We start from the raw sequence: 27024 nt of genomic DNA, 5'->3' as shown, positions 1-27024 counted from the left end.
GTTTTATATCCCCTTTCTAAACTAAAAGTAAAGACACAATACTCAAATAAGTAAAATAGTAAACGTTTATCTAGAACTGATTTTGGTGGACATTTAATAAAATAAAATGTAAATCAACCAATACATCACATTAACATACACATAGGGGCCCTTTATCAGCATCAAATTAAACTAAAGCCGGCAAACTAAATAAAAACACAGTTCAGGCCTGATTCCAGGGGTAGACTCCGGTCCTCGACTCCTCACAACCAGTCCCGAACGACTCCGGTCCTTCGCTTTTCTCAGCAGACAACAGCAGGTAAAAAGCTCCTCACCAATGTCCGTCCTCCTGCGCTTGACTCCTCTCGTCGCTCAAGAGAAAAAACCAAAAGGCGGCTCACACGTGTAGCCAGGATGTCCTTGCTGTGCTAGTAAGGCTACCAGCTAGCCACGGCGTTCCGTGCGTCACTTCGACGACACAGTTTAAACCACACGGACGGGAAAACTGACGAGCCGACGTCGGGTGGACAGTCGGACAAAGGTCTTCTCCACCATGTAACTGTTACTTTTACCACAAAGCTTACCACTGTCGGCTTTGCATTTCTCTCTAACTTTTTGTTCTGCTGTCTCCCACGTCCGCTCTCCGCTTCCTTCTTCTTCTTTTTTCTCTCTCCTCCACTCTTCACCCAGACCGCTCGATCCCCCTGCTGGCCACTTCACAAAACTACACCAGTCTTCCCAAATGAAGTGCAATATAAATATTTATATACATAACATGTTTAACAACACATACCAAGATAAACTTACACCATAGAAAATAAAATAACACATAATTTGTAAACATAAATACAACATTGAACATTTTAGAATCCCTGTTCTTTTCTATAAACAACAATGAAACTCGGTGTGTTACATCCTCCCCCTTCTAAATGTGTGGATGCCCTCATTCACTTTAAACCCTGTGTTTCATTTTAAAGAACATATCAGCTGTGGTCAGACAAACCTATTTGCCTATTTTGATTACAATACCCCTATGTACTATAGTAATAGGTTGATCTCTAGCCTTACCCGGCTCATCGTAAGTGAGTCTAACTACTGGCCTCACTTGTCTTTTTGGCCTAACTTGTGGCTCTGAAATATCCCTTACATCTAGACCACTAACTGGTTCTCCTTCACTGGCTGTCTCTGATTCAGGACCCGTTTCCTCCCCAGCATCTGAACCCTGTTCTTGGTCCTCATCCTCTCCCTGACTGTCTCTTTCCTCCTCTACATACCCCTCCCTGACAGGTGCAGGCTCCTCATCATTAGAATCAAGACCATCTCTTCTGGCTCTCTTCTGTAGGAGTCTATCCAGGTAAGTTTTGTATGTTCGGTGGGGTCTTTGATCACGACAGTCAACAGAAGAATCGCTTGACAAGTCCGTGTCTTCCTGTTCATGGATGGAAGGCTGCAACACTTTCCTTTGTTTTTTCTGTGTGTCTGCTCTTGTCTTGGGTTTTTGAAGCAACTTGTTCTCATCCTCCCCCTTTGGCATCCTCACCAGCTGTCCAATGGGAAGGAGATGATCTCTGTGGAATGTTTTTAAGCAACCATTTCCACTCTCTGGTCGGATTCGGTACACTGGTAGATTTGGTAGTTTCTCCACCACTTCATATGGGACAGCGCTCCAACGGCTCTGAAGTTTGTGCTTCCCTTTGAGGCCAAGGTTTTTTAGTAACACTCTGTCACCTGGTTCCAGTGTCCAAGGAACGACTCTTTTATCATGGGACCTTTTGTTTCTCAGATGTGTCTTGTCAGCTGCAGCAGAAGCAAGTTGGAAGGCTTTTTTCAGGTCTTCTCTCAGTTTAGCCACATACCTAAGGTGATGGCCCACATTGCTTCCATCAGGTGATGTACCAAAACAAAGATCTACTGGAAGCCTGGCTTCCCTGCCGAACATCAGAAAATACGGTGAGAATCCGGTTGCGTCACACTTGGTACTATTGTAAGCGTGCACCAAGTATGGGATGTGCTGGCTCCATTGCTTCCTCTTCTCTTGACTGAGGGTGCCTAGCATAGAGAGAAGGGTTCGATTAAACCGCTCTGGTTGTGGGTCACCTTGAGGGTGATACGGGGTTGTACGTGATTTCCGTATTCCCATCATCTTCAGCATCTCTCGGATCAGACGACTTTCAAAATCCCTCCCTTGATCGGAGTGGATTCTTGCTGGCAGACCATAATGAACGAAAAACTTCTCCACTAGGATCTTAGCTACCGTGTGAGCTTTTTGGTTCCTAGCTGGAAAGGCTTGGGCATAACGCGTAAAATGATCTGTTATCACTAACACATTAGCCACACCTTTTGAGTCTGGTTCTACTGAAAGAAAGTCTATACAGACCAAATCCATTGGTCCACTGCTCACTATCTGGTGTAAAGGAGAGGCTCTCTGACCTGGAGTTTTACGTGTGATGCACTCTCCACAGTTCTTTATGTACTGTTCTATGTCTACTGCCATTTTGGGCCAATAGACCCTGGCTCTGATCAGGTCAAGAGTTCGTTCTAGACCTAAGTGTCCAAAATCATCATGCATGGATTTCAACACAGTGCTCCTAAACACCTCAGGAAGAACTAGCTGTGCGACCTCTTCGCCTGATTGCTTCTTGCTGAGACGATGGAGCAACCCATCCTTCATTGCTAGCTTCCCCATCTCTTTCTTAATTACTGCTAACTCTGGCCTAGCTGCAACTTCCTGGGACCAACGGCCCTGCCTCAATGCCTGGATTGCTGGTCCTATCACTGCATCACTAGCTTGAGCATCTACAATTTCTGAGCGGGTGAGCTGACCTAAAGAACACACATCTAAGCGAGTGGGAAAAGCAAAGATATCTGGGATACTCTCAGGAGTAGCTCCTAGCTGTTCTACATATGTAGGTGATGTAGTGTTTGAGTTCTGCAACACAGCACGTTTACAGATAGACTGAACACCTGCCAGAGGTATGGTCTCCCATTCCTCTGTCTCTTGTCTTGACAACAGATCTGCATCAACATTGTGTCGACCTGGTCTGTACAGAATGTCAAAGTTATACGTGGACAAAGAGGCCAGCCAGCGATGTCCAGTGGCATTGAGTTTCGCTGTGGTAAGCACATACGTGAGTGGATTGTTGTCAGTCCGTACAGTGAATCTGGCTCCGTATAAGTAGTCATGAAATTTATCCACGACTGCCCATTTCAGAGACAGGAACTCCAATTGGTGAATGGGGTAGTTCTTCTCGGACACTGTTAACTTTCTACTAGCGAAAGCTACAGGCTTCAATCCCTCAGGGTATTCCTGGTAAAGGACAGCGCCTAACCCCGGACAGACAGGCATCAACATGTAGGACATATGGCTTGTTAGGATCAGCAAATGCCAGCACTGGAGCATGGGTGAGGCAATAGATGATTTTGTGGAACGCGTCGATGCACTCTTGGTCCCACCTCTCACCAAATGGCTCAGTCTCTTTGAGGTAGGTTTTCTGTTCTTTAGCAGATTTCTTGCCACGCTGTGTTGGAGCATAGCCTTTAGTTAGATCTGTGAGGGGTCCTGACAATGGAGGAGTAGTTGGCTATGAATCTACGGTAGTAACCGCAGAATCCAAGAAACGACCTCAAGGACTTAAGGTCTGTGGCTGTGGCCACGTGGTGTGACAGCCTCGATCTTGGCAGGATCGGTTGCTACACCCTTCTGCTGAGACTATGTGTCCGACATATTTTAACACTTGGTTGGACAAAACTGACATTTGTCAATGGAAATCTTGAGTCCAACTTCACGCAGTCTGTCCAGGGACCTTCAATAGTCTCTCCTCGTGTTCCTCAATGTCCTCCCAAAGACGATCAGGATCATCCAAGTAGACCAACACCTGAGGAGGTTCATGGTCACCCACAGCTTTTTCCATTAACCGTTTGAAAGGTTGCTGGGGCCCCGGTGATGCCTTGTGGCATTCTCTCGAATTGGTAAAACCCCAGTGGGCAGATGAAAGCAGTCTTCTCTTTGTCTTGTTCTTTCATCGGGATCTGATAGTAACCACTCCTTAAATCAAGTACGGTGAACCAGCGACTTCCGGACAGGCAGTCCAGAGCATCGTCGATCCGAGGAGTGGTGTATTGATCCGGAATGGTGCGTCGATTGAGGGTGCGATAATCGATGCACATACGCACTTTCCCATTCTTTTTCCTAGCGATCACAATTGGGATGCATAGGGGCTTCTCGACTCCTTGATGATGCCAGCAGCCTAGAAGCTCTTGGAGGTGACGTCTGACATCGTTCAATGTCAGCTGGGGGCAAGACGTCGAGATCGTTCTCGGAAGGGTCGGTCCATCTGCAAGTCTTATGCTGTGCTCAACATCCTTCAGCTAATCCCACATCCCACTCATCGAGAGAGAAGACATCGGATCTCCGTGCTAACTTGTCTCCTGAGTCTGTTTTTCCAGCTCTCTGGTATTGGCGAGTCACCAAAGTCAAATCTGGCTGGCATCAAACTTATCTGTTGATTGGTCTGATTTGGAACGTTGTTACAATGTCTGCTCAAGAAACAGATGACCTAGAATGGTCCCACACCTGGAATGAGCACCCTCTTTCAAAAGACTCATTCTGTAACAGGGAGAGTTACTTTGCTGGAGTCCAGTGCCATAGCGCGGCACACACCATGGGCTGCAGCAGCACACCTGCTGGAAGGGGGTCAGTTGGGGAAACATCTAGCATCAGGATTTCTTTGCCTACTGGCTGACTGAACTCAACACTAGCATCAACAAGATGACTAACCCCTGGGGGTAGCGAGAGGGAACCAGGCCCTAACCACTTCACCTGTCCTACCTCCTGATCTTCCTCCTCAATATCCAAATTACCTGGATCTGACTTCCTCAGCAGAACACACCCTGTACGCTAAGTGTAGTGGCAGTGTCCTTCCCCAGATATCTCCTCAGATAGTTTGGCTAAACGTTGGGGGAGGCTTGCCTTAGCATTGGTCCCAACAATAATGGGTGTTTGATCTGGACCTCTTGGAGTGGGGCAGATCAGAGCTAACACTGCAATGATTGCTGGGGTACCCACCCACCTTCTTTGGAAACTCCATCTCAACAACAACATAACCTCTGTAAGGGTAGGTGCACTCAGACTCACTTAAACCCCAAATATCCAAGCCCTCTACTGGGTAGATAGGAACATCTGACAGGTTCTTGCTATACCACTGCTCAAAGATAATGGTCACCTGGGACCACACTGTCTACAGAGCATCACAATGGATGTCCATTAACTCTCACTGGCTCAATGGATGGGGGCCCTATTAAGCCAGGGGGGATATTTTTGGGTCCTCAGTAAATCTACGGCACTTCTCTTGGCATTACACGACAACATTCTTGGCTGCTAGCTCATCTGTAGTGGGCTGGCAGGCATCTTTGGCTTTTTTAAGAGTACTGAATTAGCTTCCGGATGACTTTGTTTGGGTTTTCAGGGTTTCTGCATTGTCCAGCAATATGTCCAGGTTCGCCACACTTGTAACAAAAGTGCTCATCAGGGTCATTGCGGAACCTTCTTGAAGCATTTTGATCCGGACGCGATGTCGCAACTGCCATGACAGCAGCTGGAGTGTCTATGTTAGTCCTTTTGTTGTTGAGTTTTTGTTGCAGTCTTTTCACTTGTTTTTTCAGTGCCGCAACTTCAGATTCGGCTTCCTTCTCAGGTGCGTGCCATATCTCTGCAGGTGCTTTAATATTTCTTTCTGGTTCTGTAAGTTGAGGCCTAGTCGCCAGGGCTGCAAACATTGACTTTATTTCTTTAATATCAGCCTTTAAAGTTTGAATCTCAGCTTGTTTTCCCTCAACGTCCTGTTTTACATGAATGGAATGAACTGATGGATTCAACTTGGCACGAGAAGCTTCATACTCTTCTTCACTGCGAATCTCACTTAACAGTTCCAAGAAATTTGGAGGACTGGTTTTTCTCTCTCTTAGTCTCAGTCGGATTAACATTAGATCAGATGTCACAGCACCACGGAGAAGCTGCTCCACACGGGCTCGATCCATTTGAGAAGCCGGCAATCCACCTCTCTGGACTACCTTGGTCAAAGAACGTTCCAGTCTCCTCAAGAAGTCCGACAACTTTTCTCCTGATTGTTGCTGCATAAGGCGAAAAGAGAAATACAGATCATCTCCAGATTCAGCAGTCCCAAACGCACTTTCGAGAGCTTCTATGCAAAGCTCTGGGCTGACATCAGGATCAGATAATCTGACTGCTTTGAGAATCTCCATTGCTGGGCCTTTAACACTTTCCATAATCCTTCTCCTCTTTTCTTTTTCAGGACAATCACTTTCGGCCACCATCAAGTTTGCTTGCTCCGACCAATGATCAAAAGATTCTTCACCGGCAGGGGTTGGTAACGTGCCAGAAAAGATGCGAAGACGACGATAGCTTCCACTCTCAGCGGCTGGTTTAGCTGCTTTGTCTAGCAAATCGCCCACAGCACGTAGAATAGCTTCGGTGGATGAAGGAGCTAGGCTTTGACCAGGAAAGAGAGCCTGCACATCTTCTACTGTCTTTCCCTCAGCTTGCAATAAAGAGGTTACCTTAACACTAAAATCATCATCTGTAACTGCCCTTTCACTAATGATGACTATAGGCCATGCTTCTTGCCCTTCCCCAGGATGTACCTCGGGTGGAACACTGTCAGCATTAATTTTCTCTTTGCTCTCACACAACACCCTCATCCCTCCTAGCTTAGCACAGAACATCCTTCCTCTTACACGCACACGACCCAAAACCTTAATAGCTCCTAAAGCTGCTTCAATAGCTGTTATTTCGGTTGTCTCTGGAACAATCACCATTAGTGCATGGTCCTCTTGGAGCCCTTCACCCCTGCACCAGTTCTTCATTTCACCAACTAGCACAGTGTGGCTTTCCATCTTACACAAATTTTCCCTTAATAACAATAAAACTAAACCAAAATATCACAAATCACACATTCACATGAACTAAACACAGTTCAAACTTAATTACTCTGGGTAATAACCATACACTTTTCAAATCAGTTATTCAGTTAAAGGGGATTATGACTATCTTGATTACAGCAACAATAACAAAAAACAGAAATTTTAGGAACTAGATCCCAGCGGTGCCTCCATTTTATGTAGCACTTGCTCCTTTTTTTACCATACAAGAGCAAGGCCCTGGGTCCTTGATCACCAAGATGTTGTTTTATATCCCCTTTCTAAACTAAAAGTAAAGACACAATACTCAAATAAGTAAAATAGTAAACGTTTATCTAGAACTGATTTTGGTGGACATTTAATAAAATAAAATGTAAATCAACCAATACATCACATTAACATACACATAGGGGCCCTTTATCAGCATCAAATTAAACTAAAGCCGGCAAACTAAATAAAAACACAGTTCAGGCCTGATTCCAGGGGTAGACTCCGGTCCTCGACTCCTCACAACCAGTCCCGAACGACTCCGGTCCTTCGCTTTTCTCAGCAGACAACAGCAGGTAAAAAGCTCCTCACCAATGTCCGTCCTCCTGCGCTTGACTCCTCTCGTCGCTCAAGAGAAAAAACCAAAAGGCGGCTCACACGTGTAGCCAGGATGTCCTTGCTGTGCTAGTAAGGCTACCAGCTAGCCACGGCGTTCCGTGCGTCACTTCGACGACACAGTTTAAACCACACGGACGGGAAAACTGACGAGCCGACGTCGGGTGGACAGTCGGACAAAGGTCTTCTCCACCATGTAACTGTTACTTTTACCACAAAGCTTACCACTGTCGGCTTTGCATTTCTCTCTAACTTTTTGTTCTGCTGTCTCCCACGTCCGCTCTCCGCTTCCTTCTTCTTCTTTTTTCTCTCTCCTCCACTCTTCACCCAGACCGCTCGATCCCCCTGCTGGCCACTTCACAAAACTACACCAGTCTTCCCAAATGAAGTGCAATATAAATATTTATATACATAACATGTTTAACAACACATACCAAGATAAACTTACACCATAGAAAATAAAATAACACATAATTTGTAAACATAAATACAACATTGAACATTTTAGAATCCCTGTTCTTTTCTATAAACAACAATGAAACTCGGTGTGTTACATGTAGCTGACATCAACGACAACCCACCTGTGTTTGAGGAACAGTCGTACAGCGCATATGTGAGTGAGAACAACAAACCTGGCTCCACTTTATGTTCCGTCAGTGCTCGAGATCCCGACTGGAGGCAGAACGGTACAGTGATTTATTCTCTGTTATCTGGTGAGGTGAACGGTGCCCCGGTGTCCTCGTATGTGTCTGTGAACGGAGACACGGGTGTGATCCACGCTGTGAGGTCGTTTGATTATGAACAGTTTCGGAGCTTCAAAGTGCAGGTGATGGCGAGAGACAACGGTTCTCCTCCTCTGAGCAGCAACGTGACCGTGAGTGTGTTCATCTCGGATGTGAATGACAACTCTCCTCAGATTCTGTATCCCGCCCCGGAGGGCAACTCGTTCATGACCGAGCTGGTCCCCAAAGCTGCTCACGGAGGCTCTCTGGTGTCCAAAGTGATCGCGGTGGACGCGGACTCCGGCCAGAACTCCTGGCTGTCGTATCATATAGTGAAATCCACTGATCCGGGACTTTTCAGTATTGGTGTCCACAGTGGAGAGATCAGGACACAGCGGGACATTTCTGAATCTGACAGCATGAAACAGAATCTGATTGTGTCAGTGAAAGACAACGGACAGCCCTCTCTGTCAGCCACCTGCTCCATGTATTTACTGATTTCTGACAACTTGGCTGAGGTGCCAGAACTGAAAGAAATGTCGAACTATGAGAATAATTCCAAACTGACCTCTTATCTGATTATAGCATTGGTGTCTGTTTCCACCTTTTTTCTGACCTTCATTATCATCATCCTGGGTGTGAGGTTTTGTCGCAGGAGAAAGCCCAGACTGTTGTTTGATGGAGCAGTTGCCATCCCCAGCGCTTATCTCCCTCCTAATTACGCAGATGTTGACGGGACAGGAACTTTACGCAGCACTTACAATTATGACGCCTACCTGACAACAGGTTCTCGGACCAGTGACTTCAAGTTTGTGACTTCTTACAATGACAACACTCTGCCTGCAGACCAGACTCTGAGGAAAAGTCCATCAGACTTTGCAGATGCGTTTGGAGATTGTGAATCTTCTGCTGAGGTAGGAACACCTGCCACATATAATTGAACTTCTTACATTTTTAAAGATCTTGACTCTTGCGACATAAATACAATGGTTTAGTCAATCTTCTACTTTGTGTTTCTATTGTTACGCGATTCCAATAACCTAAAACGCTTGGTTGTTCAAATTGTCCTCTGCACATTTCTGTCTCGTTCATAGTTAGAAGCTTTATGGCATATTTTTCAGTTTGCATTGCTTCTAAATACAGACATTGCGCAAGGCAATGGATGGGGAGCTTTACCTCGTGATTTCAAACACTCTGTGCACTTGAAACGGTTGAAATTTTTAGTTATCTTTTTTCCAGCAACAGTTTCATCAGTTCAAATAACCTCATTGTTTCTGCGTTTCTTTGAGTTGTCCTGCAACTTTGTGACTCTGTCTTTGGTGCTGAACCACCGGGTCGCTCGCGGAACATGCAACGTGAATCTTTCATTTTTCACATAACAGTTGTTTTGACTTATTTATAATTAAATTGTGATTCTTTCTTTTCCTGAGACATGTTTGCGCCGTTTCCCCGGGCACAATGCACCTGCATATTGCAGTCAGTGTTTGATTGTAGTTAAAGGCGAGTGACTGTGGGGGTCGTTGGAGTGGGGGAGATAGATCCTATCACATACATCAGTTAAAAGTTTTTGTCCTCTGTTTGCAGAGTTTTGTTTTTCTTCTCTTTCTCTTTATATTTTCTTACTATCTTTTTTCACGTATAGGTATTTGAATCGTTTAGCATGACCTTACTGATTTTCAGAGACGCTGGAGACAGTTGTTTTCATCTGTCACGACAACAGTGTTGTAATGCTAATTTTTTTTTGAGAGAAAAAGAAACAGGCAATGGATAGAAAAAGGCAAAAAAAAAAAAAACTTTTGGATCTTGAAATATTTTGTCTAACAGTGAAGTACCTGGTTTGTAGTAAATGATTTTCAACGTTTCTAAAATTGTTTTATACTGTTCTCACTAAATGATTTACGGGAAATTATTTATAGCGAGACTCCATGTTTAAATAGCGTTTTAAGGTATAGAAGAAGCTCATCACTTGACGGAAGAGATAAAACACATGATAACAACACAAAACATATTTTAATACCTGACTACAGTACGTTTTGATTTTAACATTAAGGTCAAACGACCGGGAAATGTATTCAGAAAATTTGCATCATTTTCTTGAAAGTGTTATATATTATTTGTACTCACGGTGTCACTATAGACCAATGAAGGAGTTGAATGTTCAATTCTCTTTGCACACCACCCATTACTGGGATCGACCACTCGGTGTTCTGTAGTCTTTCATATCAGCGACAAACGCTTGAAAGGCACATATATTTACAGAATAACGTGTTTTAATAGTCGAAATCTTCGTGTTTCGCCTCGTGTGTTACTTTCTGAGGATGATGCAAAGACGGCTCGTTCCTCGAAGCTATGGCTTTGTCTTTCTCTTTGTTGCGGTGCACTACGCACACGGAGACCTGAGCTATTCGGTGCAGGAGGAGCTGAAACACGGATCTGTTATTGGAAATGTTGCCAAAGATCTGGGACTGGATCTGGGCAGATTGTCTGCTCGTAAAGCTCGTGTTGACATGGAAGGAAGCGACAGACAGTATTGCGGGATTAACCTGAGGAGCGGAGATCTTTTCGTTGCGGAGAGAATGGACAGAGAGGAGCATTGTGGAGAGAAGCCTTCGTGTGTTCTCAAATTCGACCTACTGTTAGAAAATCCACTGGAGCTTCACCGTTTGTCTCTGCAGGTGCAGGACATCAACGATAATGCACCAATATTCCCGAAGGATGTGATCAAACTGGAAATTAGAGAGTCAGCTGACAAAGGAGCTCGGTATCGTATCAATGCAGCGCATGATGCAGACATAGGCCAGAATTCAGTTCAAAACTATGTTTTGCAACAAAACCCCCACTTTGTGTTCAGTATTCAGACGACAAATGCAGGCCGTAAATATGGGGAGCTGGTTATGGATAAGGAGTTAGACAGAGAGGAGCAGCAGGAAATGAAATTATTGCTGACAGCTGTAGATGGTGGATCTCCTCAGAGATCAGGGACTGTAGTCATACATGTCATTGTGCTGGATGCTAATGATAACGCCCCAGTGTTTAGTGAGGCTGTATATACAGCCAGTTTAGCAGAAAACTCCCCTTTGAAAACCCCAGTTGTCACAGTAAGTGCATCAGATGCAGACGAAGGTGTTAATGGGGAAGTTACATATGAATTCAGCCGAATCTCTGATAAATCACGACAGCTTTTTGCACTTGATCCAACAACTGGAGAAATCTCTGTGACAGGTGACATAGATTATGAAGAGGGATCAAAATATGAAGTCTTTGTTGAGGCCAAAGATGGTTACGGCCTTTCGTCAGAAGTAAAGGTGATAATTGATATCACGGATGTGAATGATAACGCTCCAGTGATATATCTGAAATCTCTGACTAATCCCATACCTGAGAACGTGTCACCTGGTACAGAGGTGGGCATCATTAACGTGCAGGACAGAGACTCTGAGAACAACCGACAGGTCCGCTGCTCCATTCAACAAAATGTCCCTTTTAAATTGGTTCCTTCTATTAAAAACTATTATTCTCTAGTGAGCACAGGACAACTGGACCGTGAAATGGTGTCTGATTACAACATTACAATCAGTGCCACTGACGAGGGCTCTCCTCCTCTGTCCTCGTCTAAAAGTGTTCAGTTATCTGTAGCTGACATCAACGACAACCCACCTGTGTTTGAGGAACAGTCGTACAGCGCATATGTGAGTGAGAACAACAAACCTGGCTCCACTTTGTGTTCCGTCAGTGCTCGAGACCCCGACTGGAGACAGAACGGTACCGTGATTTATTCTCTGTTATCTGGTGAGGTGAACGGTGCCCCGGTGTCCTCGTATGTGTCTGTGAACGGAGACACGGGTGTGATCCACGCTGTGAGGTCGTTTGATTATGAACAGTTTCGGAGCTTCAAAGTGCAGGTGATGGCGAGAGACAACGGTTCTCCTCCTCTGAGCAGCAACGTGACCGTGAGTGTGTTCATCTCGGATGTGAACGACAACTCTCCTCAGATTCTGTATCCCGCCCCGGAGGGCAACTCGTTCATGACCGAGCTGGTCCCCAAAGCTGCTCACGGAGGCTCTCTGGTGTCCAAAGTGATCGCAGTGGACGCGGACTCCGGTCAGAACGCCTGGCTGTCGTATCATATAGTGAAATCCACTGATCCGGGACTTTTCAGTATTGGTGACCACAGTGGAGAGATCAGGACACAGCGAGACATTTCTGAATCTGACAGCATGAAACAGAATCTTATTGTGTCAGTGAAAGACAACGGACAGCCCTCTCTGTCAGCCACCTGCTCCATGTATTTACTGATTTCTGACAACTTGGCTGAGGTGCCAGAACTGAAAGATATTTCTTATGATGAGAAGAATTCCAAGTTGACATCATACCTGATTATAGCGCTGGTGTCTGTTTCCACCTTTTTCTTGACCTTCATTATCATTATCCTGGGTGTGAGGTTTTGTCGCAGGAGAAAGCCCAGACTGTTGTTTGATGGAGCAGTTGCCATCCCCAGCGCTTATCTCCCTCCCAATTACGCAGATGTTGACGGCACAGGAACTTTACGCAGCACTTACAATTATGACGCCTACCTGACAACAGGTTCTCGGACCAGTGACTTCAAGTTTGTGACATCTTACAATGACAACACTCTGCCTGCAGACCAGACTCTGAGGAAAAGTCCATCAGACTTTGTTGATGCCTTTGGAGACTGTGATGGTTCTCCTGAGGTAGGGACATTTTCAATATTACTCCATCAGTTTTCAGTGTCTTCACAAAGCTACCATGCAGTACTTCATTTTTTCTTTTTTGAATCTCTTTCTTTGTGTGGCTCCCTTTTGTTTATGCAGTGATCGGAATTTACATGATCACGCCCAAATTATTTTAACTTAGCTCTTCAGAAGCACTTTGATGGTGACTTTTTGTCACATTTAGAAAAATGTCTGCTACATAATTTTCTTTTAAATCCTTTTGCGGGAAAAAATCAAATATTCTCTGTCTTCGGTGCTGAACTGTGTCATTGCTTCATGTTATTTCATGGATAGTTTTCTTCGTTTTTCTGCTGAAGTTTTTTACTTAATTAGTTTCATTTTTGTGGGTTTTCTTTAATACTACATTTTTCTAAGTTGATTGCGGTGTTTGGTTTTGCTCAGATTGTGGATTTGATATGATATAATTGTTAAATTAGTTTTTTCTTCATCATGAGTCTCTTCATTTGTTTTGTCTGACTATGGCTTCTTGTGTCTGTGGTGGTCACAGATACATATGTGTGCCAGTGTTTGTTTTCTTTGTGATGCACTATATTCTTTCTCAAGTTTCAGTGCAATTTTGTATTCATGCGATTTTTTTTTCACACGTTCTATTCATTCTTATTCAATCTTCAATACTACTAAAAACTTATGTAAGTTCTGTGGGATGTTGCACTCACAACAAGGGCTTTTTTTCTTTTTAAATTCTTATAATTGATTTATTTGTTCCAATATTAAAAGTCACATGTTATTCAATAGATCTGAGTTCCTTGGGGAGTTTTGTAGAGGATGTCATGTTCCTCTTGAACTTTGGGTTCTACTGATGATCCAGTAAATAGGTGTGTGCACTGGAGGTAGTAGGATAAAGAGTCAGAGAGAATCATCTATTGATTCACATGGAAGATACTGCCACAGCAGAGGCGTCTACCAAAATGTATATTTTTTTAAACTCAAATTTTGCCTTGTTTATAGCATTTACTGTTGTCAGTGTTGTTTTGGGGGATTTGCAACAACTTTTGGTATGCCACTCAGAGTATGCCAATCGTCAGAAACAATAGCACTGTGTTTAAGCTGTATCTGGACAAAAATAATCTTCTGTCACGGATATTCACAACAACTACAATAACATTGGTAATTATAATATTTTGTTTCTCATCAGGGTAGATTGTAGAATTCATACAAGGTTCATTGGGAGAGAAATACTTGTAATGTTTTTAGGCTCCTCCAATTTGTCAAATGTCTTGGCTGACAATGAGTATTTCAAATGTTTCACTGTCGTGTCAACAGCATAAGCACTGATTGGGATGTGTTTGAAAAGAGACAACAACACATTGAACAGTTTACGCATTAAATTATGGTTCAGGAGGTTTAATCACCAATCAAAACACTTAAATCATATTTTATCCATCATATCTGCACAAATAAACGGGTAACAGTTTATTAAGGGATTTAGACACACAAGGTATAAAAGAAAGAGATCTCTCCTCTCGATTTTATCTTAACTGTTCACTGTTTTTTTCAGTGTAGGATGAAAAGGCATTTTTGAATATTATTTAGACTCTTCATGTTACATATGCAGATTTTAAATTTGAGGAAACTTTCACAAAAGTATATCAAAGTGCTTCCCCTTTAAATGTTTGTGCTGTATCAAAAATTTGACATTTCAAAATTGTTTGGTAACATGTATCTTTTTCCAAAACACAGTCTTAATACTTTGGTGTTGATTATGGCATTTTTGTTGCTTTTTTAAAATCAGAAATGTGGCATAGCCATTATTTATCAAGTTAAAGTAATCTCAATGTGGTAAAGCTGTTGTTGCTGTTGTGGTTTGATATACCGGGGCTGCCGAAAGCATATGTTTTTAAACAAATAATAATGATGATATCGAGTTGTTATACCTTCAGAAATACTCATGGTGTCAGTGTGTACCAGCAAACGAGAAGTCAGGTTTATTCTCCACCCTTCTGTGTCGACGATTTCACAGCCTGATTCTGCTATTGTACTGCAGTTTGTAAAACGCTTCGTGATCTGAGCGCAAAGTGATGATTTTGAATAGAGGAGGAAATCAGGGATTAGTCCAATTTTTTTGAATGCATTATAGGCTATTGTGATTTTCAGGTAATAACAATGGGATACACTGCATTTTGGATGCACTGCGGCCTTGCTTTTGTTTTTCTTGTCCTCCTCCCCGTCAATGGAGACGTGAGCTACTCTGTCCCGGAGGAGATGAAACGTGGATCTGTAATTGGAAATATCGCAAAGGATCTGGGACTTGATTTGGGGAGACTGACTGCTCGCAAGGCCCGTGTTGATGCTGAGGATAACAATGTACAATACTGCAGGGTTAATCTGAATACCGGAGAGCTGATTGTACAAGAGAGGATAGATAGAGAGGGGCTTTGTGCGAAAAAGGCATCGTGCGTTGTAAAACAGGAACTGGTGCTGGAAAATCCTTTAGAACTTCACCGTATTAACATCCGCGTTCAAGATATCAACGATAATTCACCACAGTTTAAAGCGGAATCACTGAAATTTGAAATTCATGAATCGACAGAAAAGGACGCACGTTTTCTTCTCGGAGAGGCACATGATGGAGACATCGGAGAAAATACAGTTCAAAGCTACTCACTTCAGCAGAATGATCATTTCAAATTAAACGTGAACACAAAGGCAGGTGGACGAAAGTACTGTGAATTAGTCTTGGACAAGAAATTAGACAGAGAGGACAAAAAAGAGATTGAGCTTTTGCTTACCGCATTCGATGGCGGTTCTCCTCAGAGATCAGGGACTGTAGTTATACACGTCACTGTATTGGATGCTAATGATAATGTACCAGTGTTTACTGAGACTGTGTATAAAGCAAGTCTGCCTGAAAACTGTCCTGTGGATACACTAGTGATCGCAGTGAGTGCTACTGATGCAGATGATGGTTTAAACAGCGAAATTGCTTATGAATTTGATCATGTTTCAGATGAAAACAACGACGTGTTTTCTTTAAACCCGAAAACAGGAGAGGTGAGAGTAGCTGGAGCTATTGATTATGAGAAAGTATCATCATATGAAATGCAGATCAGCGCCAAAGATGGTCTGGGATTGGTTTCATATGCAACGTTAATGATTGAAGTTACCGACATAAATGACAACGCCCCAATTATACAGTTGAAATCTCTGACTAACCCCATACCTGAGAACGTGTCACCTGGTACAGAGGTGGGAATCATTAACGTTCAGGACAGAGACTCCGAGAATAACCGACAGGTCCATTGCTCCATTCAGCAAAATGTTCCTTTTAAATTGATTCCTTCAATTAAAAACTATTATTCTCTGGTGAGCACAGGACAACTGGACCGTGAAGTGGTGTCTGATTACAACATTACAATCAGTGCCACTGACGAGGGCTCTCCTCCTCTGTCCTCGTCTAAAAGTGTTCAGTTATCTGTAGCTGACATCAACGACAACCCACCTGTGTTTGAGGTACAGTCGTACAGCGCATATGTGAGTGAGAACAACAAACCTGGCTCCACTTTGTGTTCCGTCAGTGCTCGAGACCCCGACTGGAGACAGAACGGTACAGTGATTTATTCTCTGTTATCTGGTGAGGTGAACGGTGCCCCGGTGTCCTCGTATGTGTCTGTGAACGGAGACACGGGTGTGATCCACGCTGTGAGGTCGTTTGATTATGAGCAGTTTCGGAGCTTCAAAGTGCAGGTGATGGCGAGAGACAACGGTTCTCCTCCTCTGAGCAGCAACGTGACCGTGAGTGTGTTCATCTCGGATGTGAATGACAACTCTCCTCAGATTCTGTACCCCGCCCCGGAGGGCAACTCGTTCATGACCGAGCTGGTCCCCAAAGCTGCTCACGGAGGCTCTCTGGTGTCCAAAGTGATCGCAGTGGACGCGGATTCTGGCCAGAACGCCTGGCTGTTGTATCATATAGTGAAATCCACGGATCCGGGACTTTTCAGTATTGGTGTCCACAGCGGAGAGATCAGGACACAACGAGACATTTCTGAATCTGACAGCATGAAACAGAATCTTATTGTGTCAGTGAAAGACAACGGACAGCCCTCTCTGTCAGCCACGTGCTCCATGTATTTACTGATTTCTGACAACTTGGCTGAGGTGCCAGAACTGAAAGAAATGTCGAACTATGAGAATAATTCCAAACTGACCTCTTATCTGATTATAGCGCTGGTGTCTGTATCCACCTTTTTCTTGACGTTCATTATCATCATTCTGGGCGTGAGGTTTTGTCGCAGGAGAAAACCCAGACTGTTGTTTGATGGAGCAGTTGCCATCCCCAGCGCTTATCTCCCACCTAATTACGCAGATGTTGACGGCACAGGAACTTTACGCAGCACTTACAATTATGATGCCTACCTGACAACAGGTTCTCGGACCAGTGACTTCAAGTTTGTGACTTCTTACAATGATAACACTCTGCCTGCAGACCAGACTCTGAGGAAAAGTCCTTCAGACTTTGCTGATGCCTTTGGAGACTGTGATGACTCTCCTGAGGTAGGGGCATTTTTTTTTTCAGTAATACTAAAACAGCTTTCAGTGTCTCCACAAAGCGGCCTTGCAATATTTCATTTTCATTTCCTTAATTTTATTAATTTTTGGTACGGATTCGTTTTCAGAGTGATCATGAAATGACATGATGGTGTCTTAGCTTTCGGTCTTCAGCCGCACTGTGATGTGTTAACCTCACCTCACATTGAAAAAAATTGTCTGCTCACGTGATATCTTTTTTAGCTGCATTCCGGAAAGCATTTCAAATGATGTCTCTGCCCTTGATACTCAACTGTGTTTCGTTGCCTCATGTTTTTTTTCACGTATAGTTTTCTTCGTTTAGTCTTTCTGCCCATTTCCCCCCCTTAGTTAGTTCTATATTCGTGGATTGCTTTAATATTACATTTTTTAAAAATTGTTTGCAAAGTTTGGTTCTGATCAGATTGTGGGTTTGATATGATGTAACTGTCGGAGCCCCTTCTAAAATGATCCTCAGAAAGGAGTTTTTTATTTGTTTGTTTCTTTATTTTTGGTCATCATTAGTCAGAAGTCAGTATGACAACACACTGGATAGGAGGAGTGTGTCTCTCGGTGTGTTCTGTCTGACAATGGCTTCATGTATCTGTAATGGTCTTCGGTCAGGATAGTGTCTCAGGAAAGTCCTTCGGATTTTGCAGATGAGTTTGGAGATTGTGAATCTTCTCCTGAGGTGTCACATATAGTTGAATTTATTTAGTATTCACAGATCCCGACTCTTCCGTCATCAATACAATGTTTGATTCCTTCTTCTACCCTTTTGCTATTGTTGCAACGATTTCAGTAATCTTGGATACTTGGTTGTTCAAATTGTCATCTATACATTCCCGTCTCGGTAAAGTTACAAGCTTTATTGCGTTTCTTTTCGGTTTCATTTGTTTATCAATGCAGACAGTTCGCATAGCAATGCACGGGAAGTTCTACCTCGTGATTTCATCCACTTCATGCAGTTTTAACGGTTGAAAATTTTAGTTGTCTTTTTTCCAGCAACAGTTTCATCGGTTCGTATCATACCATTGTTTCTACGAGTGTTTTTGAGTTGTCCTGCAACTCTGTGACTCTGTCCTTGGTGCTGAACCATCGGCCAGCTCGCGGGATTCATTTTCAGAGCATGCGACACGAGTCTTTTATCTTTAATGTAAGAGTTGTTTTAATTTATAATTAAATAATGATTATTTATTTTCCTGAGACATATTTGCTCCATTTCCCCGGTCACAACGCACCTCTGTACTGCATTCAGTCTTTGATTTTAGTGAACAGCGAGTGTCTGTGGGGGGCGTTGGGGTGGGGAAGATGTATCCTATCACATACATCAGTTCAAGTTTTAGCCTTTTGTTTGTCAAGTCTTTTTTGTGATTGTATTTTATTATGTATCAGTAATTACATATTTTCTGGTGACCTTCTAGGCTTTCGGAGACGCTGCACACTGTTGTTTTCCAGCGTCACAACAGCAATATTGTAATGTTTCTAAGTTTTTGGCAGAAAAACAAACAGGCAGTGATTACGAGGGATGACGTTTCTTATCGAGCTTGAAATACTTTGCTATAACAGTTAAGGATTTAGTTTGTCGTGAATGATCTTCAACATTTCTAAAATAATTTTGTACAGTTCTCACTGTATGGTGTAAAGGAGTTACTTTATGGCGAGACTGTTTAAATGCGCTTTGTCACAAGGAAGCGCATCACTTGACATTAAAAATAGAAAGCACATGGTAGCAACTCATAACATATTTTAATATATTAATTAAACACGTTATTTTTGTTTTTGTTTTTGCACATAAATGTCAAACTAACAGAAAAGATATTCAGAAAACTTATATTACTTTCTCTGAACTGTTATATATGATTTGTACTCACGGTGTCACTATAGACCAACGAAGGAGTTGAATGTTCATTTCTCTTTGCACACCACCCATTACTGGGATCGACCAATCTGTGTTCTGTAGTCTTTCATATCAGCGACAAACGCTTGAAAGGCACATATATTTACAGAATAACGTGTTTTAATAGTCGAAATCTTCGTGTTTCGCCTCGTGTGTTCCTTTCTGAGGATGATGCAAGGTCGGCGCGTTCCTCGAAGCTATGGCTTTGTCTTTCTCTTTGTTGCGGTGCACTACGCACACGGAGACCTGAGCTATTCGGTGCAGGAGGAGCTGAAACACGGATCTGTTATTGGAAATGTTGCCAAAGATCTGGGACTGGATCTGGGCAGATTGTCTGCTCGTAAAGCTCGTGTCGACATGGAGGGAAGCGACAGACAGTATTGCGGAATTAACCTGAGGAGCGGAGATCTTTTCGTTGCGGAGAGAATCGACAGAGAGGAGCATTGTGGAGAGAAGCCTTCGTGTGTTCTCAAATTCGACCTACTGTTAGAAAATCCACTGGAGCTTCACCGTTTGTCTCTGCAGGTGCAGGACATCAACGATAATGCACCAATATTCCCGAAGGATGTGATCAAACTGGAAATTACAGAATCAGCTGATAAAGGAGCTCGGTATCGTATCAATGCAGCGCATGATGCAGACATAGGCCAGAATTCAGTTCAAAGCTACGTTTTGCAAAAAAACCCTCACTTCCTGGTCAGTGTTCAGACAACAAATGCCGGCAGCAAATATGGGGAGCTGGTTTTGAATAAGGAGTTAGACAGAGAAGAGCAGCAGGAAATGAAATTATTGCTGACAGCTGTAGATGGTGGATCTCCTCAGAGATCAGGGACTGTAGTCATACATGTCATTGTGCTGGATGCTAATGATAACGCCCCAGTGTTTAGTGAGGCTGTATATACAGCCAGTTTAGCAGAAAACTCCCCTTTAAAAACCCCAGTAATCACAGTAAGTGCATCAGATGCAGACGAAGGTGTTAATGGAGAAGTTACATATGAATTCAGCCGACTCCCTGAAAAATCACACAAGCTTTTTGCACTTGATCAGAAATCTGGAGAAATCTTTGTGACGGGTGGCATAGATTATGAAGAGGGATCAAAATTTGAGGTGGTTGTTGAGGCCAAAGATGGTTACGGCCTTACATCAGAAGTAAAAGTGATTATTGACATCACTGATGTAAATGACAATGCTCCAGTGATATATCTGAAATCCCTGACTAATCCCATACCTGAGAACGTGTCACCTGGTACAGAGGTGGGCATCATTAACGTGCAGGACAGAGACTCTGAGAACAACCGACAGGTCCGCTGCTCCATTCAACAAAATGTTCCTTTTAAATTGGTTCCTTCTGTTAAAAACTATTATTCTCTGGTGAGCACAGGACACCTGGACCGTGAAGTGGTGTCTGATTACAACATTACAATCAGTGCCACTGACGAGGGCTCTCCTCCTCTGTCCTCGTCTAAAAGTGTTCAGTTATCTGTAGCTGACATCAACGACAACCCACCTGTGTTTGAGGAACAGTCGTACAGCGCATATGTGAGTGAGAACAACAAACCTGGCTCCACTTTATGTTCGGTCAGTGCTCGAGACCCCGACTGGAGACAGAACGGTACAGTGATTTATTCTCTGTTATCTGGTGAGGTGAACGGTGCTCCGGTGTCCTCGTATGTGTCTGTGAACGGAGACACGGGTGTGATCCACGCTGTGAGGTCGTTTGATTATGAACAGTTTCGGAGCTTCAAAGTGCAGGTGATGGCGAGAGACAACGGTTCTCCTCCTCTGAGCAGCAACGTGACCGTGAGTGTGTTCATCTCAGATGTGAATGACAACTCTCCTCAGATTCTGTATCCCGCCGCGGAGGGCAACTCGTTCATGACCGAGCTGGTCCCCAAAGCTGCTCACGGAGGCTCTCTGGTGTCCAAAGTGATCGCGGTGGACGCGGACTCTGGTCAGAACGCCTGGCTGTCGTATCATATAGTGAAATCCACTGATCCGGGACTTTTCAGTATTGGTGTTCACAGCGGAGAGATCAGGACACAGCGAGACATTTCTGAATCTGACAGCATGAAACAGAATCTTATTGTGTCAGTGAAAGACAACGGACAGCTCTCTCTGTCAGCCACCTGCTCCATGTATTTACTGATTTCTGACAACTTGGCTGAGGTGCCAGAACTGAAAGATATTTCTTATGATGAGAAGAATTCCAAACTGACCTCTTATCTGATTATAGCGCTGGTGTCTGTGTCCACCTTCTTCTTGACTTTCATTATCATCATTCTGGGCGTGAGGTTTTGTCGCAGGAGAAAGCCCAGACTGTTGTTTGATGGAGCAGTTGCCATCCCCAGCGCTTATCTCCCTCCCAATTACGCAGATGTTGACGGCACAGGAACTTTACGCAGCACTTACAATTATGACGCCTACCTGACAACAGGTTCTCGGACCAGTGACTTCAAGTTTGTGACTTCTTACAATGACAACACTCTGTCTGCAGACCAGACTTTGAGGAAAAGTCCATCAGACTTTGTTGATGCTTTTGGTGATTGTGAATCTTCTCTTGAGGTAGGGGCACTTTTTGTGTCACTAAATTTTTGATCAGTGTCCTGAAAAAGGCATTGACGTCCGCTTTATTGCCATTGTTGGTCTGTTTTTCAGTAAGCAAACGTGTTTCAAAATCAGTCAAATGCTCCCCCCCCTCCTTGGTCTCGATCAAGTTTTATTCTCATGTGCATTTAGATTTTTTTGTCTATGTTTATTCTCAACTAATTTTTTTTCTGTCACTGTGCCACAACAGCAATATTTTTCGAAAGCAGATCTAAGTTTTTGGTTGTCGTATTGTCATATCCATGTGTTCCAGTTTGGTATCAGTCTAGGAACAGGTAGGTTGACCATGTTTTGGGCTCATTGTATTTTCAGGAGATTTGGAAGTCTACCTACAATACAAACCTCATTTGCAAGCGAAAATATGAGGCATACAGCAGCATCCACTTTTTAATTTGTGTCTGGCTATGAATATAATCTGGTTGTGTTCAGGGAAATTTTATGTTTTGGCTTCATTCTAAATATAAAAAAAATAGTTGTGCCTCCAATGACAACATTATCCAGGGTTAAATATCATGACTTATTTATTCTTTGTCATTGTTTGTTCCATTATCTTCAGCACTGTGAATGTTGAACCTGTCTCTGTTGTGAGGAACGTTCTGTTTGTACACACACTTTCCGCCACAACTACTTCTACTAGTTCATAAGTGCTTGATTCATTGAAAGTCAGAGAAAAAAAAGTCTCTGTCAACATAATACAGTCAAAGATTACCATCAGCTGTAATCATGGAAATTATTCAGTGAGGGTTTAACTTATTTACAGATGACATGGCTGTTGATGCTGTATTTAAGTGGTAGTTCTGTTTGCTTGTGGAGTATTTTTCCAAAGGTGCCCCCCTGTATGTAAAATTATTGACATGCATACATGAAAATGTGCCCTGCAGTCTTTCACATCAAGTATATTCCTGCATATTCAATAGTGTATGATTGTTCAGGTTTTTTTTTCATGTGATTTCAGGTTTACCTTCATGTCTTCTGACAGTATATTTTTGCTCAGCAGTAAATACTTATTCTACAGACATGCTACATTACAATAATAATGCATATTAAATGCAAGAGAATCCAACAATCTGTTCACAGAGTAGTATGAAAAAGTACTTAAGTTCTATCCTGGCAGTTTGATAGTGTTGTATTTGATGCATTTCTACTATTATGACCTAATACATTACATTCTAATCCTATTTTATTAACATCTAGTCAATTATCATTTCCAATCAAAATGATTAAAAGGTTACTGGACTTCAGAGTTCAATGTTGTCGAAGATTAATCACAGCCACCAGAACGATGTCCGAAAAGTTGTCTTGTGTTATTGATGTTTAAGTGTTTAATAATATTTCTTTTGCTCAAGCTCTTTAAGCAAAATTCTGGCAAAGTGTGTTTCATCCAAATTGGTCTTTCACTGCAGTGCAATAACTTCCAGTTTGAAACAGCTTGTGATTCTTTTAAATGCATGCACCAGTTTGGCTAAAAGGCTGTAACAGTCAGTGATCATACTTTAGGTTCAACCTTGGTGGCTGAACTGCAGCAGCACATTTCCTTCTGTTCTCATTCAAGTTTACTGTGTTTCCTTGAAGTATTAAGAGAGCAATAATACTTGTTCCACATATTCATATTTTGCTAAATAATTAATTTAAGACTGTTTCCCACTGCAAGCAAAAGAAAAAAAAGGGGGGTATACATGAAGAAAGTTAACATTTCTCTTTGCTATGCTTGATCACTGCTCACCAGTCAGGTGTGAAGTTGTAGAAAGTGCAGAACCAAAGAATATAATATTTTCTTTTTGATAATGGCTGATATGGGGTTTTGTGACTGAAGTTATAATGCAGCACGTCATGTCAGCTAGCATGTGCGCCTCCTTTTGACATCAGACATAGTATAGCTTATGTACTTTGGCAAAGTTGTTTGGAAACAGAGACACATTTCACACAATGGAACTTGTAAATTATTGTTCTCCATCACAACTTGGTCAACTATATTATATTTCTTCTTATCAATCATTGCAAGACAGTCCCAGAATAAGGCCTCCTAACAGGTTGTATGTATTAAATGTGCAAAAAAGGAACTGCGTTGTTATACCTCAACAAATACTCATGGTGTCAGTGTGTACCAGTAAACGTGAGACTACAGCCATTGTCCACCCTTCCGTGCCAGCGAATTCCGTTCATGCTGTTTTGCAGTTGACAAAAAAACCTCTTCGTGTATGCCTGCAGTCTTACAGTTTTAGTGGATTGTGAATATATTTTACATTATTGGTAATATTTTACGTCTTCGCGCTCTTTCTCGTAGTAACGATGGGATACAGTATATTTACGCTGCACTGCAGCCTTGCTTTTGTGTTTCTTGTCCTCCTCCCCGTCAATGGAGACGTGAGCTACTCTATCCCGGAGGAGATGAAACGTGGATCTGTAATTGGAAATATCGCAAAGGATCTGGGACTTGATCTGGGGAGACTGTCTGCTCGCAAAGCCCGTATTGATACAGAGGACAACAGTGTGAAATATTGCAGCGTAAATCTCAACACCGGCGAGTTAATTGTACAAGAGAGGATTGACAGAGAAGGGCTTTGTGCGAAAAAAGCATCTTGTGTTGTGAAACAGGAACTGGTGCTGGAAAATCCTTTAGAACTGCATCGTATTAACATCCGCGTTCAGGATATCAACGATAATTCACCACAGTTCAAAGAGGAATCACTGAAAATTGAAATACAGGAATCGGCAGATAAAGGTGCCAGTTTTCTCCTTGATGAAGCACACGATGGCGACATCGGAGAAAATGCCGTGCAGAGTTACTCACTTCAGCAAAATGATCATTTCAAACTAAATGTAAAATCAAAGGGCAGTGGGCGGAAATATGGTGAACTAGTCTTAGACAAAGAATTAGACAGAGAAGACAAAAAAGAGGTTGAGCTTTTGCTTACTGCATTCGATGGCGGCTCTCCTCAGAGATCAGGGACTGTAGTTATACACGTCACTGTACTTGATGCTAATGATAATGTACCAGTGTTTACTGAGACTGTGTATAAAGCAAGTCTGCCTGAAAACTCTCCTCTAGATACTGTTGTTCTCACAGTGAGTGCTACTGATGCAGATGAAGGAGTGAATGGTGAAGTTACTTATGGATTTGATCATGTTTCAGATGAAAACCAAGTCTTTTCTCTTAACCCCAAAACAGGGGAAGTGAAAGTGGCTGGAGCTATTGATTATGAAAAAGAATCGTCATATGAAATGCAGATCAGTGCTAAAGATGGTTTGGGATTGGCCTCATATGCATCTGTAGTGATTGAAATAATTGATATAAATGACAATGCTCCAGTCATATCCCTTAAATCACTGACCAATCCCATACCTGAGAACGTGTCACCTGGTACAGAGGTGGGCATCATTAATGTTCAGGACAGAGACTCTGAGAATAACAGACAGGTCCGCTGCTCCATTCAGCAAAATGTTCCTTTTAAATTGGTTCCGTCTATTAAAAACTATTATTCTCTGGTGAGCACAGGACAACTGGACCGTGAAGTGGTGTCTGATTACAACATTACAATCAGTGCCACTGACGAGGGTTCTCCTCCTCTGTCCTCGTCTAAAAGTGTTCAGTTATCTGTAGCTGACATCAACGACAACCCACCTGTGTTTGAGGAACAGTCGTACAGCGCATATGTGAGTGAGAACAACAAACCTGGCTCCACTTTATGTTCGGTCAGTGCTCGAGACCCCGATTGGAGACAGAACGGTACAGTGATTTATTCTCTGTTATCTGGTGAGGTGAACGGTGCCCCGGTGTCCTCGTATGTGTCTGTGAACGGAGACACCGGTGTGATCCACGCTGTGAGGTCGTTTGATTATGAACAGTTTCGGAGCTTCAAAGTGCAGGTGATGGCGAGAGACAACGGTTCTCCTCCTCTGAGCAGCAACGTGACCGTGAGTGTGTTCATCTCGGATGTGAATGACAACTCTCCTCAGATTCTGTATCCCGCCCCGGAGGGCAACTCGTTCATGACCGAGCTGGTCCCCAAAGCTGCTCACGGAGGCTCTCTGGTGTCCAAAGTGATCGCAGTGGACGCGGACTCCGGTCAGAACGCCTGGTTGTCGTATCATATCGTGAAATCCACTGATCCGGGACTTTTCAGTATTGGTGTCCACAGCGGAGAGATCAGGACACAGCGGGACATTTCTGAATCTGACAGCATGAAACAGAATCTTATTGTGTCAGTGAGAGACAACGGACAGCCCTCTCTGTCAGCCACCTGCTCCATGTATTTACTGATTTCTGACAACTTGGCTGAGGTGCCAGAACTGAAGGATATTTCTTACGATGAGAAGAATTCCAAACTGACATCATACCTGATTATAGCGCTGGTGTCTGTGTCCACCTTTTTCCTGACGTTCATTATCATCATTCTGGGTGTGAGGTTTTGTCGCAGGAGAAAGCCCAGACTGTTGTTTGATGGAGCAGTTGCCATCCCCAGCGCATATCTCCCTCCTAATTACGCAGATGTTGACGGCACAGGAACTTTACGCAGCACTTACAATTATGACGCCTACCTGACAACAGGTTCTCGGACCAGTGACTTCAAGTTTGTGACTTCTTACAATGACAACACTCTGCCTGCAGACCAGACTCTGAGGAAGAGTCCATCAGACTTTGTTGATGCCTTTGGAGACTGTGATGACTCTCCCGAGGTAGGAACTGCTGTCACTGCTTTGCTTGAAAATATTTGCAACCTGGTGATCCAGGCAATACCTTAAGAAGTAGTTTGTGTTTTTTGTTCTTGTGGTTTTCTCCTTTCTAAAGAAGATTTCAGACGTGATATATGTGTAAATTGAAGTCCCAGGTGCATTTCACGTGCAAGCTTCATCTTCAATCAAGAGGTCATAGAAATGTTCGAAAGCCATCGAGTGCACTTTTTTCAAATTCGTTCTCCTCTGGGGCAGTTGTTAAGTTTTAACTATCCTTTCTATAAAACTAGTTTATCAGTTACTACAGCGTCATTGTGTCTGCCTGTCTTTTCAGTCGAGCTGCAGA

At 43.1% G+C, this 27024-nt stretch overlaps 1 protein-coding gene across 23 annotated transcripts in view; it reads left to right on the top strand.

Moving 5' to 3' along the window:
- Positions 1–27024, top strand: part of LOC111576782 (protocadherin gamma-C5-like) — a 353923-nt gene that overhangs the window by 78059 nt on the left and 248840 nt on the right. Inside the window, exon 1 of one of the 23 annotated variants that reach the window (XM_055016496.1) lies at positions 10503–12952. The exons of 17 other annotated variants lie outside the window; for them this stretch is intronic. In XM_055016496.1, coding sequence (XP_054872471.1) covers positions 10559–12952 — 2394 coding nt within the window. In that variant the 5' untranslated portion in view covers positions 10503–10558. Of the gene's footprint in view, positions 1–10502; positions 12953–15008; positions 17489–19475; positions 21963–24272; positions 26682–27024 lie in introns of those variants that run through there. 5 more of the 23 variants (XM_055016515.1, XM_055016501.1, XM_055016517.1 and 2 more) reach the window with 5 other exon arrangements.

The sequence above is a fragment of the Amphiprion ocellaris genome, chromosome 13 (genome assembly GCF_022539595.1).
Source record: "Amphiprion ocellaris isolate individual 3 ecotype Okinawa chromosome 13, ASM2253959v1, whole genome shotgun sequence".
NCBI lineage: Eukaryota > Metazoa > Chordata > Actinopteri > Pomacentridae > Amphiprion > Amphiprion ocellaris.
Note: the sequence above shows the minus strand (reverse complement) of the source record. Positions and strands in the feature narration are given on the sequence as shown.